Source organism: Artibeus jamaicensis, unplaced genomic scaffold, assembly GCF_021234435.1.
Source record: "Artibeus jamaicensis isolate MK-2021 breed Jamaican fruit bat unplaced genomic scaffold, CSHL_Jam_final contig_311, whole genome shotgun sequence".
Taxonomy (NCBI): Eukaryota; Metazoa; Chordata; class Mammalia; order Chiroptera; family Phyllostomidae; genus Artibeus; species Artibeus jamaicensis.
The window spans coordinates 734,142-753,893 of record NW_026521717.1 but is presented as its reverse complement, the minus strand read 5'-3'; the positions used below and the strand labels follow the sequence as shown (position 1 = coordinate 753,893).

General features: G+C 37.0%; 1 protein-coding gene across 1 annotated transcript in view; it reads right to left on the bottom strand.

Annotated features, from left to right (window-relative positions):
- The window catches only part of CTTNBP2 (cortactin binding protein 2), a 195,605-nt gene that overhangs the window by 94,481 nt on the left and 81,372 nt on the right, over positions 1-19,752 (bottom strand). Inside the window, 2 exon segments of the mRNA XM_053662975.1 lie at positions 1,602-3,252; positions 14,834-15,058. Coding sequence (XP_053518950.1) covers positions 1,602-3,252; positions 14,834-15,058 — 1,876 coding nt within the window.

Genomic DNA, 19,752 nt, shown 5'->3' with positions numbered 1-19,752 from the left:
GATTCTCCTGAATGCTAGCAAAAATTCCTTCTTTGAGGGTGGATTTAAAACGTGGGAAATCAGCCAACATCAATCATTTCAGGCCAGGAGAAGGCCATCTAGCTTAGTAATACCATTTTGGATCATATACACATATATAATGCTAGATGTCCATAAACACATAAAAAAGTAACACTGAAGTCAATTCTAAAGCATATTTTCAAAAATGCTTTTAGTAACAGTATCACTGAAGCAGCAATATCACCTTTACTTATTCATCACCCATGCTGCTCTACACTCAATACTACGCTCTTTGGACATGTTATATTAAAACCTCCTGTCACCCTCCCCACATTAGTAGCATAAGTTCCAATGAGAAGACTTGCTCAGTTCAAGAAAATACATCCAAAATACACAGCTGCAAATGGCAGAGCCCAGATTCCAACACAGATGTGACAGATACCAAAGTCCCTGCTGTTTCCAATTTTGCCCCTAAAATATAAAAAAAAGCCTCTCAAGGAACTTAATTTCAAGGATACAGTTTATAACTGGGTGAATAAGTCCTGGTGTGCCGCTCTCATTACCTGATAATTACCAACTACTTGTTTCTCTATGGAGAGCAGATAACAGTAGTGGGGTTGGGGGTAGGTTAGGAGACTGAGGGATTGAGTGAAAAGGAAAAAGGACTCATGGACACAGACAACAGTGTGGTGCTCTCTGGGGTGTAAGGGGGGTAGGGGACTAAATGATAATGGAAAAAATACAATAAAGATTAAATCAAAAGAAAGATAAAATAATTCTTAAAGCTCTCTCATCAGAACAAATAGTCTCTGCTAACCACTAGGATACTGTGAAGAGCTAATCCAGTCACACTGGTAAAAAAACCACTTCCTCTAGTACTTCATAACAAAAGGGAAAAATCCAGATCTTTATCAGCTTCTTTGTTCAAGAGTCCCAGATTCTGTGACTTTGTAAAAAGCACATCTGCAATGGACACCTTTTCAATGCAGGCCACATGCTCACCACCTGTGCTCAAGTGTTAGCAGACAGCTCTGAAATAAACTACACTTAAAACAGAGATCGATAAATATACACACTCTTTCTGAGGTTAAAAAGTTAACACCAAACTGATATTAAAATTTAGAACATAACAATTATAGAACAAATCTAAACAATTTGATAATCCAAGTCGGACTGTAGTGTTAATAACTACTTGAAAGGATTGCTTTTCTGTCATAGCAGACAGGGTAGAACTAAACACATAGTGCCTGGTGATGACTCACTAAAATTGAAGTCTTGAGAGAGAAATATTTAATAAAAAGGAAAGTCTTTCTTCCCATGGAAATGCTTTAGTCTCTAAATCAATGATCTCCGTGTGCTACAAACCACAATTTTGGGTTATTAAAAGCAAAAAAAGAAAGGAAAGCACTTAGCATAACAAAACCGCAATTCATATAGCAAAATGAATCACCATACCCTGGAGCCTTTAAAAAAAGAGGAAAGAAATATATATTAAAAAGTATCAAATTAAAAAAAAGTTTCAAGGAATTGTGAAAGAAATTAAGGCAAGTAAGAGGACAGACCACATTCTTAAAAAGGGTATAACATTACAATCCCTTTACCTGATGCTGTTACCAGGAGGCTGTCTGAGGCACCTGTTCTACAGGATGAGGCACTAACAGGGTTTATGGAAGAGCAAAAGGCAATGGTGGTGGGAATGACAAGGGAATGTTCTGAACATGCAGGCTGATTCAGTCCAGGGGTTTCAGCAGGCCAGGCACCCACCTGAGACGTGGCCAGGGCTGAAACGGCACAGCCTGCGGGTGCCACAGTTAAATCTATGGATGGTTTTGGTGGAGGTTGAGGAGAGGATGGTTTAGGGAGATTCTCCTCACTTATGACCCTGCTCCCTTGGGGTAAACTGGAAGGAGGTGAAGCCACAGTTTTGTTATCCACTTTGGCCCCAGCACTGGAGGCCCTGCCGCTATCCACAATAACTTTGAACTGGGGGTGGGGTGGAGAAGGAGCTTGGGAGAGCCCTGGCTTTTTTGGAGGGATAGGAGGAGGGTTTCCTCTGTCAACTCGTGGTGCACTGGGAGTCTTTACGCTGGTCCGGCTGACTGAAGGGTAGGTGCCAACATCTGCAGCCACTCCAGGCCTTGGGGGTGCTCCTGCTTGAGGGCCTGTAAATCTGGAGAGTGCTTGGGTCACAGTATTCCGAGCCATTTGTTTGGCCACTAGGTTGTCATGGCTTGTAGGAGAGACATCTCTTGATGGAGGACTTTGAGTAGTATTTCCATTTTGGTCTGGGTCATTAGCATTGCCCTGGAATCTAAATCTAGCTGCTTGGATTCGTGGGTTTAGACCTGAATGCAGAGATGCATTGGCACACGGTGAATGTAAACTGTGTGCAGGTGGAGCTTGCGAGTAGTTCTGGGGACTTGTGCCTGGTGTTTGCACGGTGAGAGAAGCAGCATTGCTGGGAGGTGGGGGTGTACTACTTGTTAAATCTGGCGTTGAGACTGTGCTGGGTCCATTTTCCTCAATTCTGTTTACACTTGGAGGTGGAACAGTGGACAGAGAAGAACCAATCAAGTCACCATGGGAAGCCTGCCTGTCAATACCTGGTCTGATAGAGGTGGCATTTGTACATGCATTCCCTTTTGCATTTGCAGAAACTAGGGGGCTCCCTGTGGAAGGCTTTACAGGCACAGTCAAAGGCAACTTCTTCACATGGTCAGTGCCTTCTATCACTAGGTCTGTCTGGCAAGCAACAGATCTTGTCATAGGTCCTTCTGTTCCCACAGATATGGAGACCAAACGCCTATCTTTTGTCTTCCGGGGGAGAGAGAGGCTTGGTTTGCTGTCATTTCCCCTTTTTAGTTGCTCAATCATTTTCTTCATCTTGTCTATCTCCTCTTTGAGGTCAGTGGTGTGTGCTTCTTCTCGGTGCAGCTTGGCACGAAGCTGTTCCCGTTCGGTGTCAAACTCAGAGAGCTGTTTTTCCATCTGAGCTTCCATTTCTATGCTTCTTCGTTTCTCAACAGAGAGTTCCTCTTCTAATGCACTCGTCTTTTTCTTTTCTTCATTCAGTTTGGCCATTACTTCCTCTAGCTTCTGGGCCTCCTCTATGACTTTGCCTGAGAGCTGTTTGCACTCCTTCACCAGCATCAGGACCACATGCTTGTTCTTGCCACGCTCTTCCTCCAGGCGAGAGGTCAGCTTCTTGTGCTCTTGCTCAAGGGTTTGTAGCTGAAGCTTTTCCATCTCCAGCTGAAAGAAATTCATAGGACAGCTCTGTTAATATGCAGAGAATTCTTTTAGACCAAGAAGTGCTTCTTGTGACATTTTTGTTAATTTCCTTACAATTACATGGTTTGGTTTAGCTAAAATACCACATTTTCAAAATGTGTTATGATATGAAAGATATTACATTAGACACATTAAAATGAGAAAATAAATGTAAGTGATTTTATGAAAAACATCTAAGTTACACCAAAAGAGAATTTTCTTAAATCTACTAAAGTTAACTATAGAAAAGAAAAATAGTAATCTCGTGCTTCAAATCATAGCACAGAGTTCAATAAGTTCTATTTTCTTGTAAAAATATAGCTCTGTTAGGAAACTGATTTTTTTAAGGTTTAATGCTTTAAAATTACTAACTAATCTTTGAGGTACAGTATAAAGAAAAGTGCTACTTAACAGCAGACTTCAGTTACAGTATAAGCTCCTATATTTTCTAATTGTATTACTTAGCATTTTTTAAAAATCTTCAAGTTTCTTATGATGGGTTGCTGTAGAAATCATTTAAAATTATATATGAAAGTTCTCTGGAAACTATAAAGAGCTAAAGAAATATCTTTGAACTATAATCAATGTCAGTGAACCCATTTCTGACCTCATCTTCTACTTCAGTCTCATTTGCACCCTTAAATTCCACTACACTGGGTTCTACTCAGTGTCTTGAACATAGTCCCACCTTAGAGTCTTTGACCTTGTTCTTTTTTTTTTTAAAGGTTTTTAAAAATATTTTATTTATTTATTTTTTGAGAGAGGGGAAGGGAAGGAGAAAGAGTGGGAGAGAAACATCAATGTACGGTTGCCTCTCATGCATCCCCTGCTGGGAACTGACCTGCAACCCAGGCATGTGCCCTGACTGGGAATCGAACCTCAATACTCTGGTTCACAGGCCCACGCTCAATCCACTGAGCTATGCCAGCCAGGGGGTGACCTTGTTCTTCTCTCTGCCTAGAATCCCACCACACATCTTCATGTAGGGTTCCTGCAGTAGGCAATGACCAAAAGAAGAGAATGGCTCCCTGCCCAGATAGGAGTCTGGCATATTATTCATTTATTTGAGGTGCTTCCAGCTTTGAAGCTGTTGAGTAACATTGCAATGGGTCCTGTGAATAAGTAATCAGGAATACAGATAATTCTCCAAGATTAGAGGCCACTGTTTATTCACATACATTACTACATTATTCACATACATTCTACTATATAAAATTTGGGTGGTGACTTTATAAGTAGATCAGGTAAGACTTGGAGAAAAATAGTGTTGTAATATATTTATATATGCATTTCTCACTATATCACAGATCGTGCCCACAAGCATTTCTTCACTATGGGTCATCAAATTTTATTTGCTGAAATGATAACTTTCATCTTAAACTTTAGAATCAAATTGAAGACAGGCCTCCAACTGAAGATGAACTCAATCTCAACTATTTATGTAGAAAACTCTACTACTATAACTCTCCCATAATTCATTGCATGTTTGCCCTTGTATCACTTGTGCTTTATAAATATTATCTCAAGCTAACATGAGTCCTTTATAATCTTACCACAGACTGAAGAACACAGAGGAAACCACATAATTGATGCACCTACAAACACATGGCTCTAAACTTGCCTGAGCTCTGAGCCAGGCGAATCGTCTGTCATTCTACCTAACTCTGTTTACCTTCCCTCACAGGGTGTCCAACCTTTTGGTGTCTCTGAGCCACACTGGAAGAAGAGTTCTCTTGGGCCAAACATTAAATATACAAACATTAACGGAAACTTATGAGCATAAAAAGGTCTTAACAAAGGGGGCAATAACATAAAACGGAGTAAAGATAACCCCTTCAACAAATGGTGTTGGGAGAACTGGACAGCTACATGCAAAAAAATAAAACTTGAGCACAAACTTACACCATACACCAAAATAAATTCAAGGTGGATAAAAGACTTAAATATAAGCCATGACACCATTAAAGTCCTAGAGGAGAACATTGGCAAGAAAATCTCAGATATTACACACAGCAACATTTTTACCAATATGTCCCCTAGAGCAAGGAATATAAAGGAAAGAATAAACAAATGGGACCTCATCAAAATAAAAAGCTTCTGCGTGGCTAAAGAAAACAGTATTAAATTAAAAAGACAACCAACTGTATGGGAAACCATATTTGCCAATGATACCTCGGACAAAGGTTTAATCTCCAAAATATACAAAGAACTTACACGACTCCACTCTAAGAAGACATCTAACCCAATTAAAAAATGGGAAAAGGACTTGAACAGACACTTCTCCAAGGAGGACATACAGAGAATCCAGAGACACATGAAGAGATGCTCAATATCACTAGCTATCAGAGAGATGCAAATTAAAACCACAATGAGATACCACTTTACACCGGTCAGGATAGCTATCATAAACAAAGCAACAAACAACAAATGTTGGAGAGGTTGTGGGGAAAAGGGATCCTTAGTTCACTGTTGGTGGGATTGCAGACTGGTACAACCATTATGGAAAACAGTACGGAATTTTCTCAGAAAAATAAAAATCGACCTGCCTTTTGACCCAGCAATTCCACTGCTAGGATTATATCCCAAGAATCCTAAAACATCAATTTCAAAGAACCTATGCACCACAATGTTCATAGCAGCACAATTTACAATAGCCAAGAGTTGGAAGCAACCTAGGTGCTCATCAGTAAATGAATGGATCAAAAAATTGTGGTACATATACACAATGGAATTCTATGCAGCAGAGGGAAAGAAGGAGCTCCTACCCTTTGCAACAACGTGGATGGAACTGGAAAGCATTATGCTGAGTGAAATAGGCCAGGGGTTGAAAGACAAATACCATATGATCTTACCTTTAACAGGAAGCTAAACAATAAAACAAACAAGCAAGCAGAATAAAAACAAAGACACTGAAATAGAGAACAAGGGGACAGTGACTGGAGGGGAGAGGGAAGGGAATTTAAGGGGGAAAAAAGGGAGGGATTTGGAGGAACAAATATGAAGGACACAGGGACGAGAACTAAGAGGGGTGGAAATGGGAGGCAGGTGGGGAGCACGGGGTGGGGGGGCTGGGATAGGAGAAACAGACAAAAAACTGCACTTGAAAAATAACTAAATAAAATTATTGAGAAACAATAAAGAAAAAGAAAACAAAATGAAAAATAAAGTCTCAAGTAAATTTATGATTTTGGGTTAAGCTGCATTCACAGCCATCCTTGGCCACATGCTGCCTGAGGGCCATGGGTTGGACACCCTTGCTAATTTACTTCATGGGATATTTAAACCTTTGCCACTCTGCCCTGACTGGTGTGGCTCAGTGGGTTGGGTATAGTCCTGCAAACCGAAAGATTTCCAGTTCAATTTCCAGTCAGTCTACATGTCTGGTTGGCAGGACAGGTCCCTAGTTGGGGGCATGTGAGAGGCAACCTATCAAATGTTTCTCTCCTTCTCCCTCCCTTTCCCTCTCTAAAAATAAATAAAATCTTTGAAAAAAAATAAATACATGGCAAAGGCTCTTCCACTATCCCGAAAACTTCACCCAAAGATTATTGAACTGGCCCTCAGTCTATTCTAATGGATCCATTTAACAAGATAATTCAGACTAATATCCTGTCTTTTATATCCTGTCTCCTGCATTAAGCTTTTTCATAGCCATGCAAATCCGTATGTTCTTCCCTTCACTCTAAGGGAGAAAGGTTTCCATCTGTTGAAGTTCAGACAGTCTTCAGCAATTAACTTCATTCTCTCCTGTTACCTCTGAGACTTGCTGAATTACTCATCACACTGCTCTTTATAAATATTACACATCTCTACCAGCTCCTTCCAATTAGTATAAACATACTCTCACATTTAAAAAATAAGTTTTTACATTAAAAATTCTTTTGACCATTCTGGCTCAGATACAGGGTTTTTGTGCTTGAAAAAGTAAGAGATGAGGCCCTGGTCAGATAGCTCAGTTGGTGAGAGCATCACTCCAATACACCAAGGTCGAGGGTTTGATCCCTGGTAAGGGCACGTACAAGAATTAGTAACCTGATGTTTGTTTCTCTCTCTCTCTCTCTGCCCCCTCCATCTCTCTAAAATCAATAATTTAAAAGAAAGAAAAAATATAGTATTGAGTTGGCCAAAAAGTCTGTTTAGTTTTATCCATAAAATAAAAGACACATTTTTCATCTTCACCAATAACTACTGATTTGGATATTTTGAGTATGTCAGACACACCTGCTTGGTATAACACTGATTGTTCTCAATTAATGTCTTGATTTGATCTCTATCAACTTCAACTGGCCTACACCCAACTGTGGAGAAATCTTTAGCATGCAACTTCACAAACCACCTTTGACACATTTGATCAGTCACAGTACCTTCTCTATACACTGCACAAATCTTTTTTTCTGCATTTCAATTGTGTTTTCACCTTTCTTGAAATAATAAAGCATAATATGCCAAACATGTTGTGTATTTTTTCATGTTCAATATTAAAATGGCTACACAAATATTCACCAATTTTGATGTTTTTTTAAAATGCATACTGACATGACAGCTGTCACAATACAATCTGATAAAATTGTTTCGAATGAAGTTATAAAGACAACTAAGCACTACTAGAGACATCTTATGGACAAAACCAAATGAACTTTGTGCACAATACACAAAAAATAGTGACTACAGATTAAATAAGGCAGCACATGTACAGCTTGCACCATTGTGCCTGCCACTAAAAAATGTTCAGTTTTCCGTTTATAATAACAATTTTTGCTACTTAAAAATGTGTTGCTTTTGCACAATGTTTTTCCTCTGAAGACATATTTATAGGCAAACCAGGAACTAGAGAATTGTCAATACTGAACATATAGATGTTTCTGTACATTAGATAGCAGTGGTAATTCAACAATTAAAAAGTACAACAGAGAAAGTTCTACTACCAGTAATGGTGAAATAATGTCTTTAGACTATCTATCCTGCAAATAATTATGAACCTTTGAAAAATACAAAAAATAACTATTTGAAGTCTCTGGAGAGCAGTAAAAGTAGTAGAACTAAGAAAGGAGCCAACAGCATTGGACAAGCTTTACCCTTGTGTAGCTTTTCAAGTGAGGGCAATTCTCTGTCCTGATAACACTGGCAGCAGGAGCTCAAGCACAGAGCACCCCTTATTCTGGTCCAAGAAGGCAGAGGGTGAAACTGAAAGCTGCCACAATGAACCCACGAGCATCTTTGGTTGACACTTGAGTTACACATTCATCAGGGAGACTCCACACTAAATGACAGAGGTGGCTGCTGAGTGGCTGAGAGAACTCAGCAAATATTTCAGGTATTGCCAGCTGCAAGGGGACAGAGTATGAAATATGAATTTCACCAGGTTCACTGCTTCCTAGAACAAAACACATTCTTCAGAAGATAACAGAATCTAGGGTCTCTACCATATCATCCATAATGTTTAGTATAAAACAAATTATTAGACAAGCAAAAAATTTATTTTTTAAAGTGATTCACTGTCAAGAGAAATGTACTCAAATATAAACTGGGTCCAAGATGATCTATATTGGAATTAGAAAACAAGGACCTTAAAGCAGTCATTGTCAAAGAAAGTATGGTCATAATGACAGAACATAATGGGAATGTTGGCACAGAAATAGAAACAAAAAAATAAAATGAATATCTAGAACTAAAAAATGTAGTATCTAAAATAAAAAACTAGTTCACCAAGTGGGCTTAACAGTAGATTTGAGAGAGTAAAATTAAAAAGGACAATGAATATGAAAATAGAGCAAAAGTATCTAACTTGAGACATAGAAAAAAAGATTGACAAAAGTGAACAGCCCCTCAGTAACCTGTAAGACAATATAAAGTGGTCTAAATTCTATGAAAGTAGAGTTTAAGAAAGAAGAAAGAGAAAATGAGGAAGAAAAATATAGTAAAAGAAAGAATAGCTAAAAAATGTACAAATACAATTTTTAAAAAAAATTTATAATCCAGGAAGCTCAGCAACCCAAAGCAGGAGAAATATAAAGAAAATCATACCTAGGTACATTATAGTAAAACTGCTGAAAACAAAGATAAGAAGCAATTCTTGAAAATAGAGGGAAAAAGACACACTACATACAAATGATGGCTAAATTATTATATCTAAAATATACAAGACGAAAACTGACATAATCAAGGGGAGAAATAGAAAAATATATGATAACAAGCTTCTCTCAGAAAAAGAAAACTATATTAAAAATCAGCAAGAATAGCCCTGACTAGTGTGACTCAGTGGGTTGGGCATCATCCTTTAAACTGGAAGGTTCAATGCCTGGTCAGGGCAAATGCCTATGTTGCAGGCCAGGTCCCCAGTTGGGAGTATGTGAGAGGCAACCAATTGATGTTTCTCTCATACTTCAAAGTTTCTCTTCCTCTGTCTCTCTCACTTTCCCCCCTCCCTAAAAATAAACAAGTAAAATCTTTTAAAATACCAGCAAGAATACAGATCTTAATACTATGAACATGCCATGGCCTAACTGACATTACAGAATAGGATAGCCTATGACTACAGAAGATGTAGTCTTTTGCAATTGTTAAGCTTATCAAAACCACCAAAAAATTTATGGAAGACTAAAATCTTACACAATATGTTCTCTGACTACAGTAAAATTAAATTATAAATAAATCAAAATAAGATATTAAGAAACCCCAAAATTCAAAAATAAAAAACCATACTTCTAAATAGTAAAAAAGTTTTAAAAAGAAATCACAAAGGAAAGTAGAATATATTTGGGGTTGAATGAAAATAAAAACAGAACATACCAAAATTTGTGGGACGCTGTGAAGAATATTTAAAGGTAGCTAGGGCAGAGGACAGAAAAATATTTATATCTCTAATTGCCTATCTGGAAGAGTTATCTGAAATCAATCCTTTGAGTTATACCTTAGGAAGCTATGAAAAGTTAAGCAAATTGTAGGAGGAAATAAAGGTTAAAAAAATGAAATAAAGGAGACAAATGATAGAGAAATTATGAAAACCAAAGTCTTTTCTTCTCAAAGACTGATAATATTGTTAAACATTTAGAACAAACAGGTTAAGGCAGAGAAACACATTGCAGATAACAGGCATATAAAAGGAGATAATCACTACTGAATGAATATTAAAAGAATAATGAATAACCTTGTGGTAACAAATTCAACAAATTAAATTCCTGACATAAAAACACATTTTATGTCAGAGTTGACATAAAATGGCACAGAAAATTAAGTAGCTCTGTATTTTTTAAAGATATTGAATTCACAAATAAAAACTTTTCCTCAAAAAGAACTCCTAGCGTATACAACTTTCTAGTGACTTCTACCAAACATCAAAGAAAGAAATAATGCCAAACTTACACATGCCCTTTAAGAAAACAGAGGAGGGAATGTTCTAGTTCACTATATAAACCTAGGACTAGCATCAGTCAAAACACCACGTATTTATTTAATTTACAGAAAAATTATTACTAATGAACACAGAGACAAGATGCCTTAGCAAAATATAGGCAGACTGAATCCACCAATAAATAAAATGAATAAAAGGTGACCCACTGAAGTTTACCTCAGGAATCCAAAGTTACTTTAATATTTGAAAACCAATTAATGTTTTCACAAGATGAAAGAGAAAACTATGTAGGTGGTTGCAGAGCAGCATTGTGAAGGCAATTACTTCTAATTCAAAGTGGAAAACAGAGAAGGAAGCAACTGTGGTCATTCATAAAATGAGAAAGCAAACTGCATGCAACCACAAAATATTCTTATGACATTTAATTATATCCATTATTGCTTCACCATATCTTTTAATACTCACTGCATTTTTGTCCTCTTCTGCAACTACACACCCCCAGCCACCTGCCCAATACTGGTAAACAAATAAATAACAAAATACATTAAAACATTTTTTTCTTTATAGGGGCTGGAGCTCCCAGTCAGCAGTTAGGGTTCTGCAGATGCCATCTGTCTCCTCTTCATCTAGAGTTTCATAGGGAACACAAGACATGGATCAAGTGAACTGCCCTCTACTCTGTTTCTGCTCAGAGCCACAGACCTCAGTAGCCAGCTCCCCCTTAACACTCACTGCAGTGTGCCTGGGGAGTCAAAATGCATGCTGAAATGTAACAATGAATAATTAAAAAAATAATCACTCATGTACAAAATGCCCTAAATACTCTTCCTAAAAATGCTATTTTAGATGATTTCCTACCATGTTGTCCCTTAAACAGAAGTCTAGAAAGCAACTTAAATTATATTTTATAAACCAGTATATAATTAAGTAGAAAGCACTAAATACAATTGGCAGAACAGTTCCATTTGTTATAATAGGAAGAAAAGACATGAAAGAAATTAAACAAAATAATTTGATTACACTTTTCCGGTCTAACTGTCATTTCTTTGGCTACCTAGCACCTGAAACTCCTTCGTGTGTTAGAATTCTCCACCTTATTATTCTCCCCTACAGAAGGAAAATATGTCCAATAGTAGCTTTCCTAGTAGCCAAAGAGAGAGTGTGGGGCCTTAGCCTGACCAACCAAATACTCCTGTTCTTAGGCTTCAAGTGAAAAATGAGAGATGCAAAGAAGCAGGACCAGGCGAGGTACCACAAGAGGCACCACTAAAGACCCAATGATGGCAAAGGTGCTGCCTGGAGTCTGCAACCTGCAGACTCGGGCATCACCACTTAAGACTAGATCTATAGAGAACATTTGTTGGTGGTGATGTTGACTGGAGGAGTTGGTCCCTTAACTGTCCCAGCTATGCTCTACCATGCTGTATACTAATCAATAAATGCTTTTTCAGCTTAACTCAATAAAACTGGCTTCATTTGCTCACAACAAAGAATCCTGCATGATACATCTACTACCATACAACCAACCTCAGTATGCTGAACTGCCACCTAAAAGAAGCTACACCCAATATACAGAGCTACTTCAAGTTTTCATACTGGTGAAAAAAAATTTTTTTGCCCCCTTCTGAATTTCCTACTTATCTTAGCTTCTTACTTTTAAAGGCTCTGCTCAAATTAAAAGGTCTTTCCTCTTTCAGGGTTAGAAATTATAGTTTCTAAGGATGAATAAAATGATTGGAAATAAATTAGGATACAAACTATTAAGAGATGATGTACAAGATAATAAAAAGACAAATACCATTCTATCCTAAGTTACTATCTGTAAACAAGGAGTAGATTACTGGAGGCAAAGTTCCCCATGATGATTATTCATTAGCTTATTCAAAGCGGCTTTAAGGACTCAGTCCATTTGCCAAATTGATTCTTGCCCAAATTTTCCTGGCACACAAACTACCGGTTAACCCTCCTATTAGCAGTCTCAGTAGGAACCAACACATGAATGAGCATGGAACCTCTTCTCTCTCCTGGAGAGGCCAACCAGAGCAGCACTCAGGCCAAATGTCTCAGAATTACCCAAGAGCTGTGCCCAGTGTCAGATAATAAATACTTGAATTGTAGATAATAAGGCCTTTGCTTTCCCTGACTCTTGCTCTGGCAGTGATTTAAAGAACTGGTCTCATTGAAAATAATGGATTTTTTGGTCTTACTATTTTAGATTTCTAAAGCTTCAGTTTATTCTATATGCAAGGGAATTGAAGATGTTTGGTTAAAACACTTTCAGGATTACAAGTGACAGGTAATTTTGTTGCTAAAAAGATGAGTTTGGTGTTTCTGGCCTTATCAGCTGATATAGTATTTTTGTTGTAAGATTCAGGATAAGAGTATGAACTGTAACTTTTCTTACATGACACGATCCACCAGAACAGAATATCCATCAGGTGCACACAAGGTAGCACTGCCTAACAGAATGAACCTCCACTGAGACTACACAGCCAATGAATCCGTCCATAAAGGACCACTGTATCCCTATTATATGGGAGACAGATCACTGGTTCATTTCATATTATCCTGTCAGGACTCATAGGACAGAAAAATATCTTTCATTCCCAGCCAGGTTGGAAATGACCCTGTCATTCAGAAACAAACAGGATGTAAGTCAATTTTTTTAAAAGTTAGTTAGATAATAAAATCTTTGATTCAAGTCAAAATGAGTTTCTTCTTTTTCTAAAAGAGAAATAGGAGATAGAATGCACAACTGAAGTAAAATTTTAAAAAGTATGTATTTTCATATGTTAAGTGAAAACTATAATGAAAACCAAATAGTTCTTGATTTTTGATAATACAGCATAAAATCTAGCAGAATCTGACTTTATTATGAAATAGGTCATTGGACATGTTGAGAACATAATTGAAAAGTGTTCCATCCAAGAAATATAAATGAGCTTCAGTGACATCAGTTGAAATACATTGGATCTTGCTTCTGTAGTTTCTGGAGATTTCTGACAATCTTCGGAGACCTCAGTGGTTGTCTGCTGGGATTTGCAGACGGTCTGCAACATCCAAAGTAAAATTGTTTGATTGCACCTCACATCCATGCAAAGCCTTCAGTTCTTCCTTCTTTAATATATTACCCGGTGCTATAGTGATGAAAATGTCTGCTTTTATTCAACGCCCATACCAGAAACACTGACATACATATGTTAATGCAAAGATATAATTACAGGGAAAAGACATACACATTAAATGACAGTATCATAAATATTTATAGTATAGTGCATTCAGGTTGATAAGCAAGTGTTACATGTGAGCTGTACAACTTCTCTGAAAAGCACAAATAGAAATATTTTAATTTATGCTTTAATGAGGGCTGGAAGAACATATTGCTCTTTATTCTGATTACACTACACATCATTAGCTTCCATGAGTTCCTCACTCTCTTTTCTAATAAAGGAAATTAGCAGTATTGGCTGCATATCAGAAGGACAAAATTAAACTTTTATTTCCTCATGGCTGATGACAGTAAGCTTCTATCACTTGGCAGTCTTTGAACCATCTACTCATGTGCAATAAATAAGTGTGTGTTGGTCGGGGGGAGGCGAGGGGTGAGGAGGAAGTCAGTTTAAATGAAACACATGTGAGCGGGAGCCTGGCGGTCTGCAGCAAATACAGCTATCAGACCTCAGAGGCAAGTCTGAGACTGGCCAGGACTTCAAAACGACACGAAGTGAGATCGCATGCAAACTTTCATTCTAATTCTCCTCATGCTGGAGAAATAATTTTCCAAAGAAATAATTTAAATGATTTTGAGTTTTAAAGAAATATTTGAGACAGCTGGATAACGTAAGTTGGGAATGCCACCACATGGTCAGGGTCATGGCTGCATGACTGGATCTCCCACCTAGCAGTTAGGCATGTCTTATGCCACTAGAAAAGAGAAATTAAGAGGAGAAAATTCATATTTTAAAGAAGGCATTAAAGTCACCATTATGGAAAACACAATTTGTTTGTCAAACATCTTTTCTAGTTCAATATTTTGTTTTTTTTAATTTTGAGTGACATTTGAAAAAAAAACACTAGAATCTGTAAGAATTTTGAATTTCTGAGTACTTATCCCACACAATACAATATTTAAGAATAAGAGATAACCTCAGAGATGGTCTCTGCATTCTACACTGTATTATGGGACAAATGACCATTTGAAAGTCTCAATACCTTCTTTTGTCTGCTCTCAGCAGCAGCTAGCTGTGTGGACATCCTTTCTTGCATTTTTCTGCAGTGGGCCATGACTGCTTCAAGGATGGAGAGGGGGTTGGTACAAACTGGCTTCTTGTCTTTATCGCCGGCACCTGCTTCATAGTCTCTCTGCAGTGCCAAGAATGGGTCGTTTAAATTAAATCTTCCATATCGTTCCTGGATAAATACCTCCTTCCTGCGAGCCTAGAACAAAATCAGAGGAACGTACTGAAGAAAGAAATGAGAAGTTAAGATATTTATAAGGAGGTTCTGTGATTACATTTCCAAATGGAATTCACAATTCTTTTATGTAATGGCTTGTGTGTAATATTAGGTAGAGAGCAAGATGCAAGGGGAGTTTGACCCCAATTTCTGACTAGCCTGGCATGTCACTGGATCTACTTTTAAATTTTCTTCCTTTAAGAATATTGTCTTTTAAATTGCAAATGATAATGATATATTTTTCCTATGATGCCCACTCCTTCAAGGATCTGTTTTAGGTGCAACCTATTTTTAATTTAAAGTAAAAATCAGAACAATCAACAATTAAAATAAGTTTTAGCAAAAGTTCAAAAAATAAAATTATCTCTGTTGTCAGAACTTATATTATTTCTCATAATACTTATGCAGTCACAAAATATAAATCTCCTACAAGTTTTGTATAGCCAAAAAGAATTTGTAAGGATATTTGCTAAAGAAGAAAATACTTTATGAATTTTTTTTAGTTAAAAATTCACAACATTCTCATTTTGTGAAGTTTAAACAACTATAAAAAACCTCCAGAAAATTTAAGGAGATATAAATATCTCATCATTGAAGGGCATTAAAATATAGTTGACATAATCCCAGGAAAGAATGTAACTGCATTTTACTCTAAATGTCAGTCCATCAGCATTCAAAGTTAATGGCACATCCACATGGCACTACATGCAATCTTTGATAATTAGCCTACTCTAGTCTTTGCATAAAATGGAAAATTGAAGTAGAAATATATTGAAAACTAGCAACATTCTTCTAATTCAGGTCATTTGAAAGAGCCCTTAGGGAAAAAAATTATTCTATGTCACTGCCAGTGGAAAAATAGGATAGTTTATTATAAATCAAGCTTAATTGTCCCAAATGTTAAGTGTGTTTTCCAAAGATATATTACATACTTTTCCTCACTTTAAAAAGCAACCACAATGAGCTACACTATTCCATTTTTAGACCACTGTCAGCAAGCCAACAACTAGATAAACACAAGTGCAAATGACAAATGAGAAAACCTAACATTTTGTTTTCCTATTACCAAATTATATCAATTTGGAGATGCAATTTACAAAAAGTCCAATTTCATCATTAAATCTAAGTGAGTGTTCAGAGCATCATCTGAAACTTAAAAGTGAACATGGTTTACGAATCAAAAAGCATTTGATATTTCTAGATTCTTATGTAATCAATACACTGAAAAAAAAATGCTTTTGAGGTACAATTTCAAAAGAAGTTTCATTTTTAACAATTTAAAAATTAAGTCATTCACTTAATTCTTATTCAATGTAGTAGTTCACCCCCCACCTCAGACGAAATCTTAGAAAACCCCATGGTTTTTCAAATTACTGTTATCTAATACAAGTCCTGTAATCACTTTAAAACATAAAAGTCTCCACCTGGCTATTGGAATCTCCAGCTTCAGTGGTATGACAGCTTACCTTCCCCACCAAGGACCTGCTGCAGATTTGCATGCACCACCTGGGAAAGGAGTGTTTATGAAAACCTCTTTTCATCTGAATCATCTCTCCCCCTTCCTAAGCTGTTTTTAGTCCTCTCTGGGGTGGAAGGGACTGGAGGTAGATGATGAAAATAGAGGTCAGAGAAGCAGGAACATTCTACCTGACTGGTTCACTAGCCTTGTCAATGAGTATGGTGAGTATTTAAAGACTACTCTTTCTCACTTTAGAGCAGTGGTCCCCAACCTTCTTGGCACCAGGGACTGGTTTTGTGGAAGACAATTTTCCCATGGATCCTGGCTGGGGGGGGGCAGTCACAGGTAGTGGGGAGGCAATGGCTTCAGGATGATTCAAGCCCAGTACATTCAAGCTCACCTCCTGCTGTGTGGCCCAGTTCCTAACAAGCCACAGACCACTACTGGTGTGTGGTCAAGGAGTTAGGGACCCCTGCTTTAGAGGACCATCCCATCTCCCCCTGCTGAGACCCCTTCATCATAGTTTCCTTAAGGCAGGTAATAAATGTAAGACAGACTACAAATGGTAATCTGTGGGAGTCCAGTAAAAAATGAAAACATAAGGCTGTTTATTTAAAAAATTAAGAATTTCAAGATGGTAATAGCATCCTATTTAACCAAGTATGGGGCCCTTCTTAGGGCCTGCCTTTTTGCAACTGCGTAGGTCACACACCCATGAAGGTGGCCCTGCATACACTTCTTGTGAAGCATCTAGAAAGCAGATTTTGTGGGCTGAGGTCCCATGTTATCGAGTCTTCTTTATTAAACAGGACCTGAACCAATCTCATTCCCACCCTTTGATGTCCATGGCCCAACATCATCTATAGGACACACTCACAGGTCTTCATCTAAACAAAATCTGACAGTGCAAGATGACTCTTGAAATCACCATTGTCATTTCTATAGGATTCCAGCTTTTTCATCTCCACTTAGATTCTAACCACCAAGGCCTTCAGGAGAAACTTATTAAGTCAACTTGTGTCCTTGAAGCCTGTCTCTCAACTTGAGATGAAAGGAGAAGCAACTAGATGGGGTAGGACTCAGCCCAAGTCTCTCCAGAGACTTTGTCAAAGAACATTTACTCTGATTAAAAAAAACAAACAAATTAAAAAAACAAAAACTGTCTTTATAATCTCCAACAACTACATTCTTTTACACCCTCAATGTGGGTAAGGCGTTTAAAAATTAAAACTGGATTTCAAAATTGCTTTACAAAATTGTGTATCTCCATCCTCACTTTAAGGATCCAATATTTATTATGGGTTCCCCACTGAAATGTATGCTTTAACAATCAATTATAATTACTTGATGTCTACTCACATATCCAATATATTTTATGACATACAGTGCTATAACACACTCAAGTGATTTCTTAACCACATGGGTTATTCTTAAATCAGAGTGAACTTTTGATAAATGGGTTAATTTTATATTAATATAAGAGATAAATACATGTATCACTGACCTGTTTCCAGTTGAAATAGATTTTATGTTCAGCAAACATTTAATATTATTTTTACTAATGTGAAAAAGTTTTGTGTATTTTTTGTTGTGTTTGCTTCTGTTTTAAAATGACTACTTTAAATGATAGTCCCGCTGAGACATTGTTAAATGTGGGCAATTTTTTTTCTGCTAAAAATGTACAATTGTATTCAAGATCATCAACAAAAAATGGCCAGTGATTTTCTTTGTAAATGTACACTTACATTTAATTTTATGACGAAGTACAAGATACATACATTCAGTTCCTTTAAGGGTACCAGTAGTGGCTCTATATTTTCTGCCATTCATTTCAAATTATTTTCTAAGTTCTTTGTGATTTTGTCTTTGCCGTATGAATTAGAGAAATTTTTTTCAAAAATTTTCAGATATTTAGAGTTTTCCTACATAGCTCATTGTTATTGAGTTCTAGGTTACTTCTTTTGAGTTCACTGAATACATTCTACAAATACAAAGGTCAATTAAGATGATTGATAATACTGGACTTCTGGCCAAGATGGAGGTGCAGGTAGATACACTTTGCCTCCTCGCACAACCAAAAGATGGACAACAACAAATTTAAAAACAGAAAATAACCAGACCTGACAGAAAATCAAACTGTATGGAAGTCCCACAACCAAGGAGTTAAAAAAGAAACATTCATTCAGGCTGGTGGGAGGGGCAGAGAGAGGCAGTGGAAGTAGAGAGAATATTCAGCAAGGCAGTGGCTGCTGGTTGGTGGAATATATGTACATTCTTATACATATATAAGAACTTGTATGATCCATGGACATGAACTAAGGGGGAGGAATAATGGGGGGGTACAGGGCAGAGGGGAATAAAAGGGAGAAAAAATGGGACAACTGTAATAGCATAATCAATAAAATATATTTTAAAAAAATATTTTAAAAGCTTTTTTCTTTACTTTTATTTTTATTCTCATCTATAAACTATGGCTTATTTAAAAAGATGATAGTGTTATTCATATTTCCTGTTTTTACTGTTTTTTCCTATCAACTACTGATGGAGGTATTAAAATTTATGATTATGAAATTATGTTTCTCCCTTTAATTTGTCATTTTTTGTCTCAATTTCATATATTTTGAGGCTCTGTTACTAGTCACACAAACATTTATAGTTACATCTTTGTGATGAATTATCCCTTTTATCTCTATAATCCCGGGTCTGTTTCTAAATCTTCATTCTGCTTCCTTTATCTTTCTATTCATAATTTGCCAGTACAAATGGTCTAATTTGTATTAAGTGCTACCAACCAGTAGAACAAGCTTCCTTCACAAAAATGTTTCTAAAAATTCCTTTGCTATGTTGTCAGCTCCTTTTTCTAGATAAAATGGCAATTTATCAACTTCTAAAAAATGTATTAAAATATTGATTGGAATTATGCATACATTAGACCAGGGGTGTCTGTGTCAAACTCATGTTCACCAGGAACCACATCAGCCTCAAAGTTGCCTTCAAAGGGCCAAATAAATTTTAGGACGGTATAAATGTAACTACTCCTTAACTGTTAAGGAGTTGAAATTACATTTGGCCCTTTGAAGGCAACCGCAAGGCTGATGTGGTTCCCAGTAAAAATGAGTTTGACACGCCTGCTTTAGATACACACTGGAAGAAGACATTTTCATGAACTTGAGTCCTGTCATTGGAAAATAATCTTTTTCATTTATTAAAATTTGTT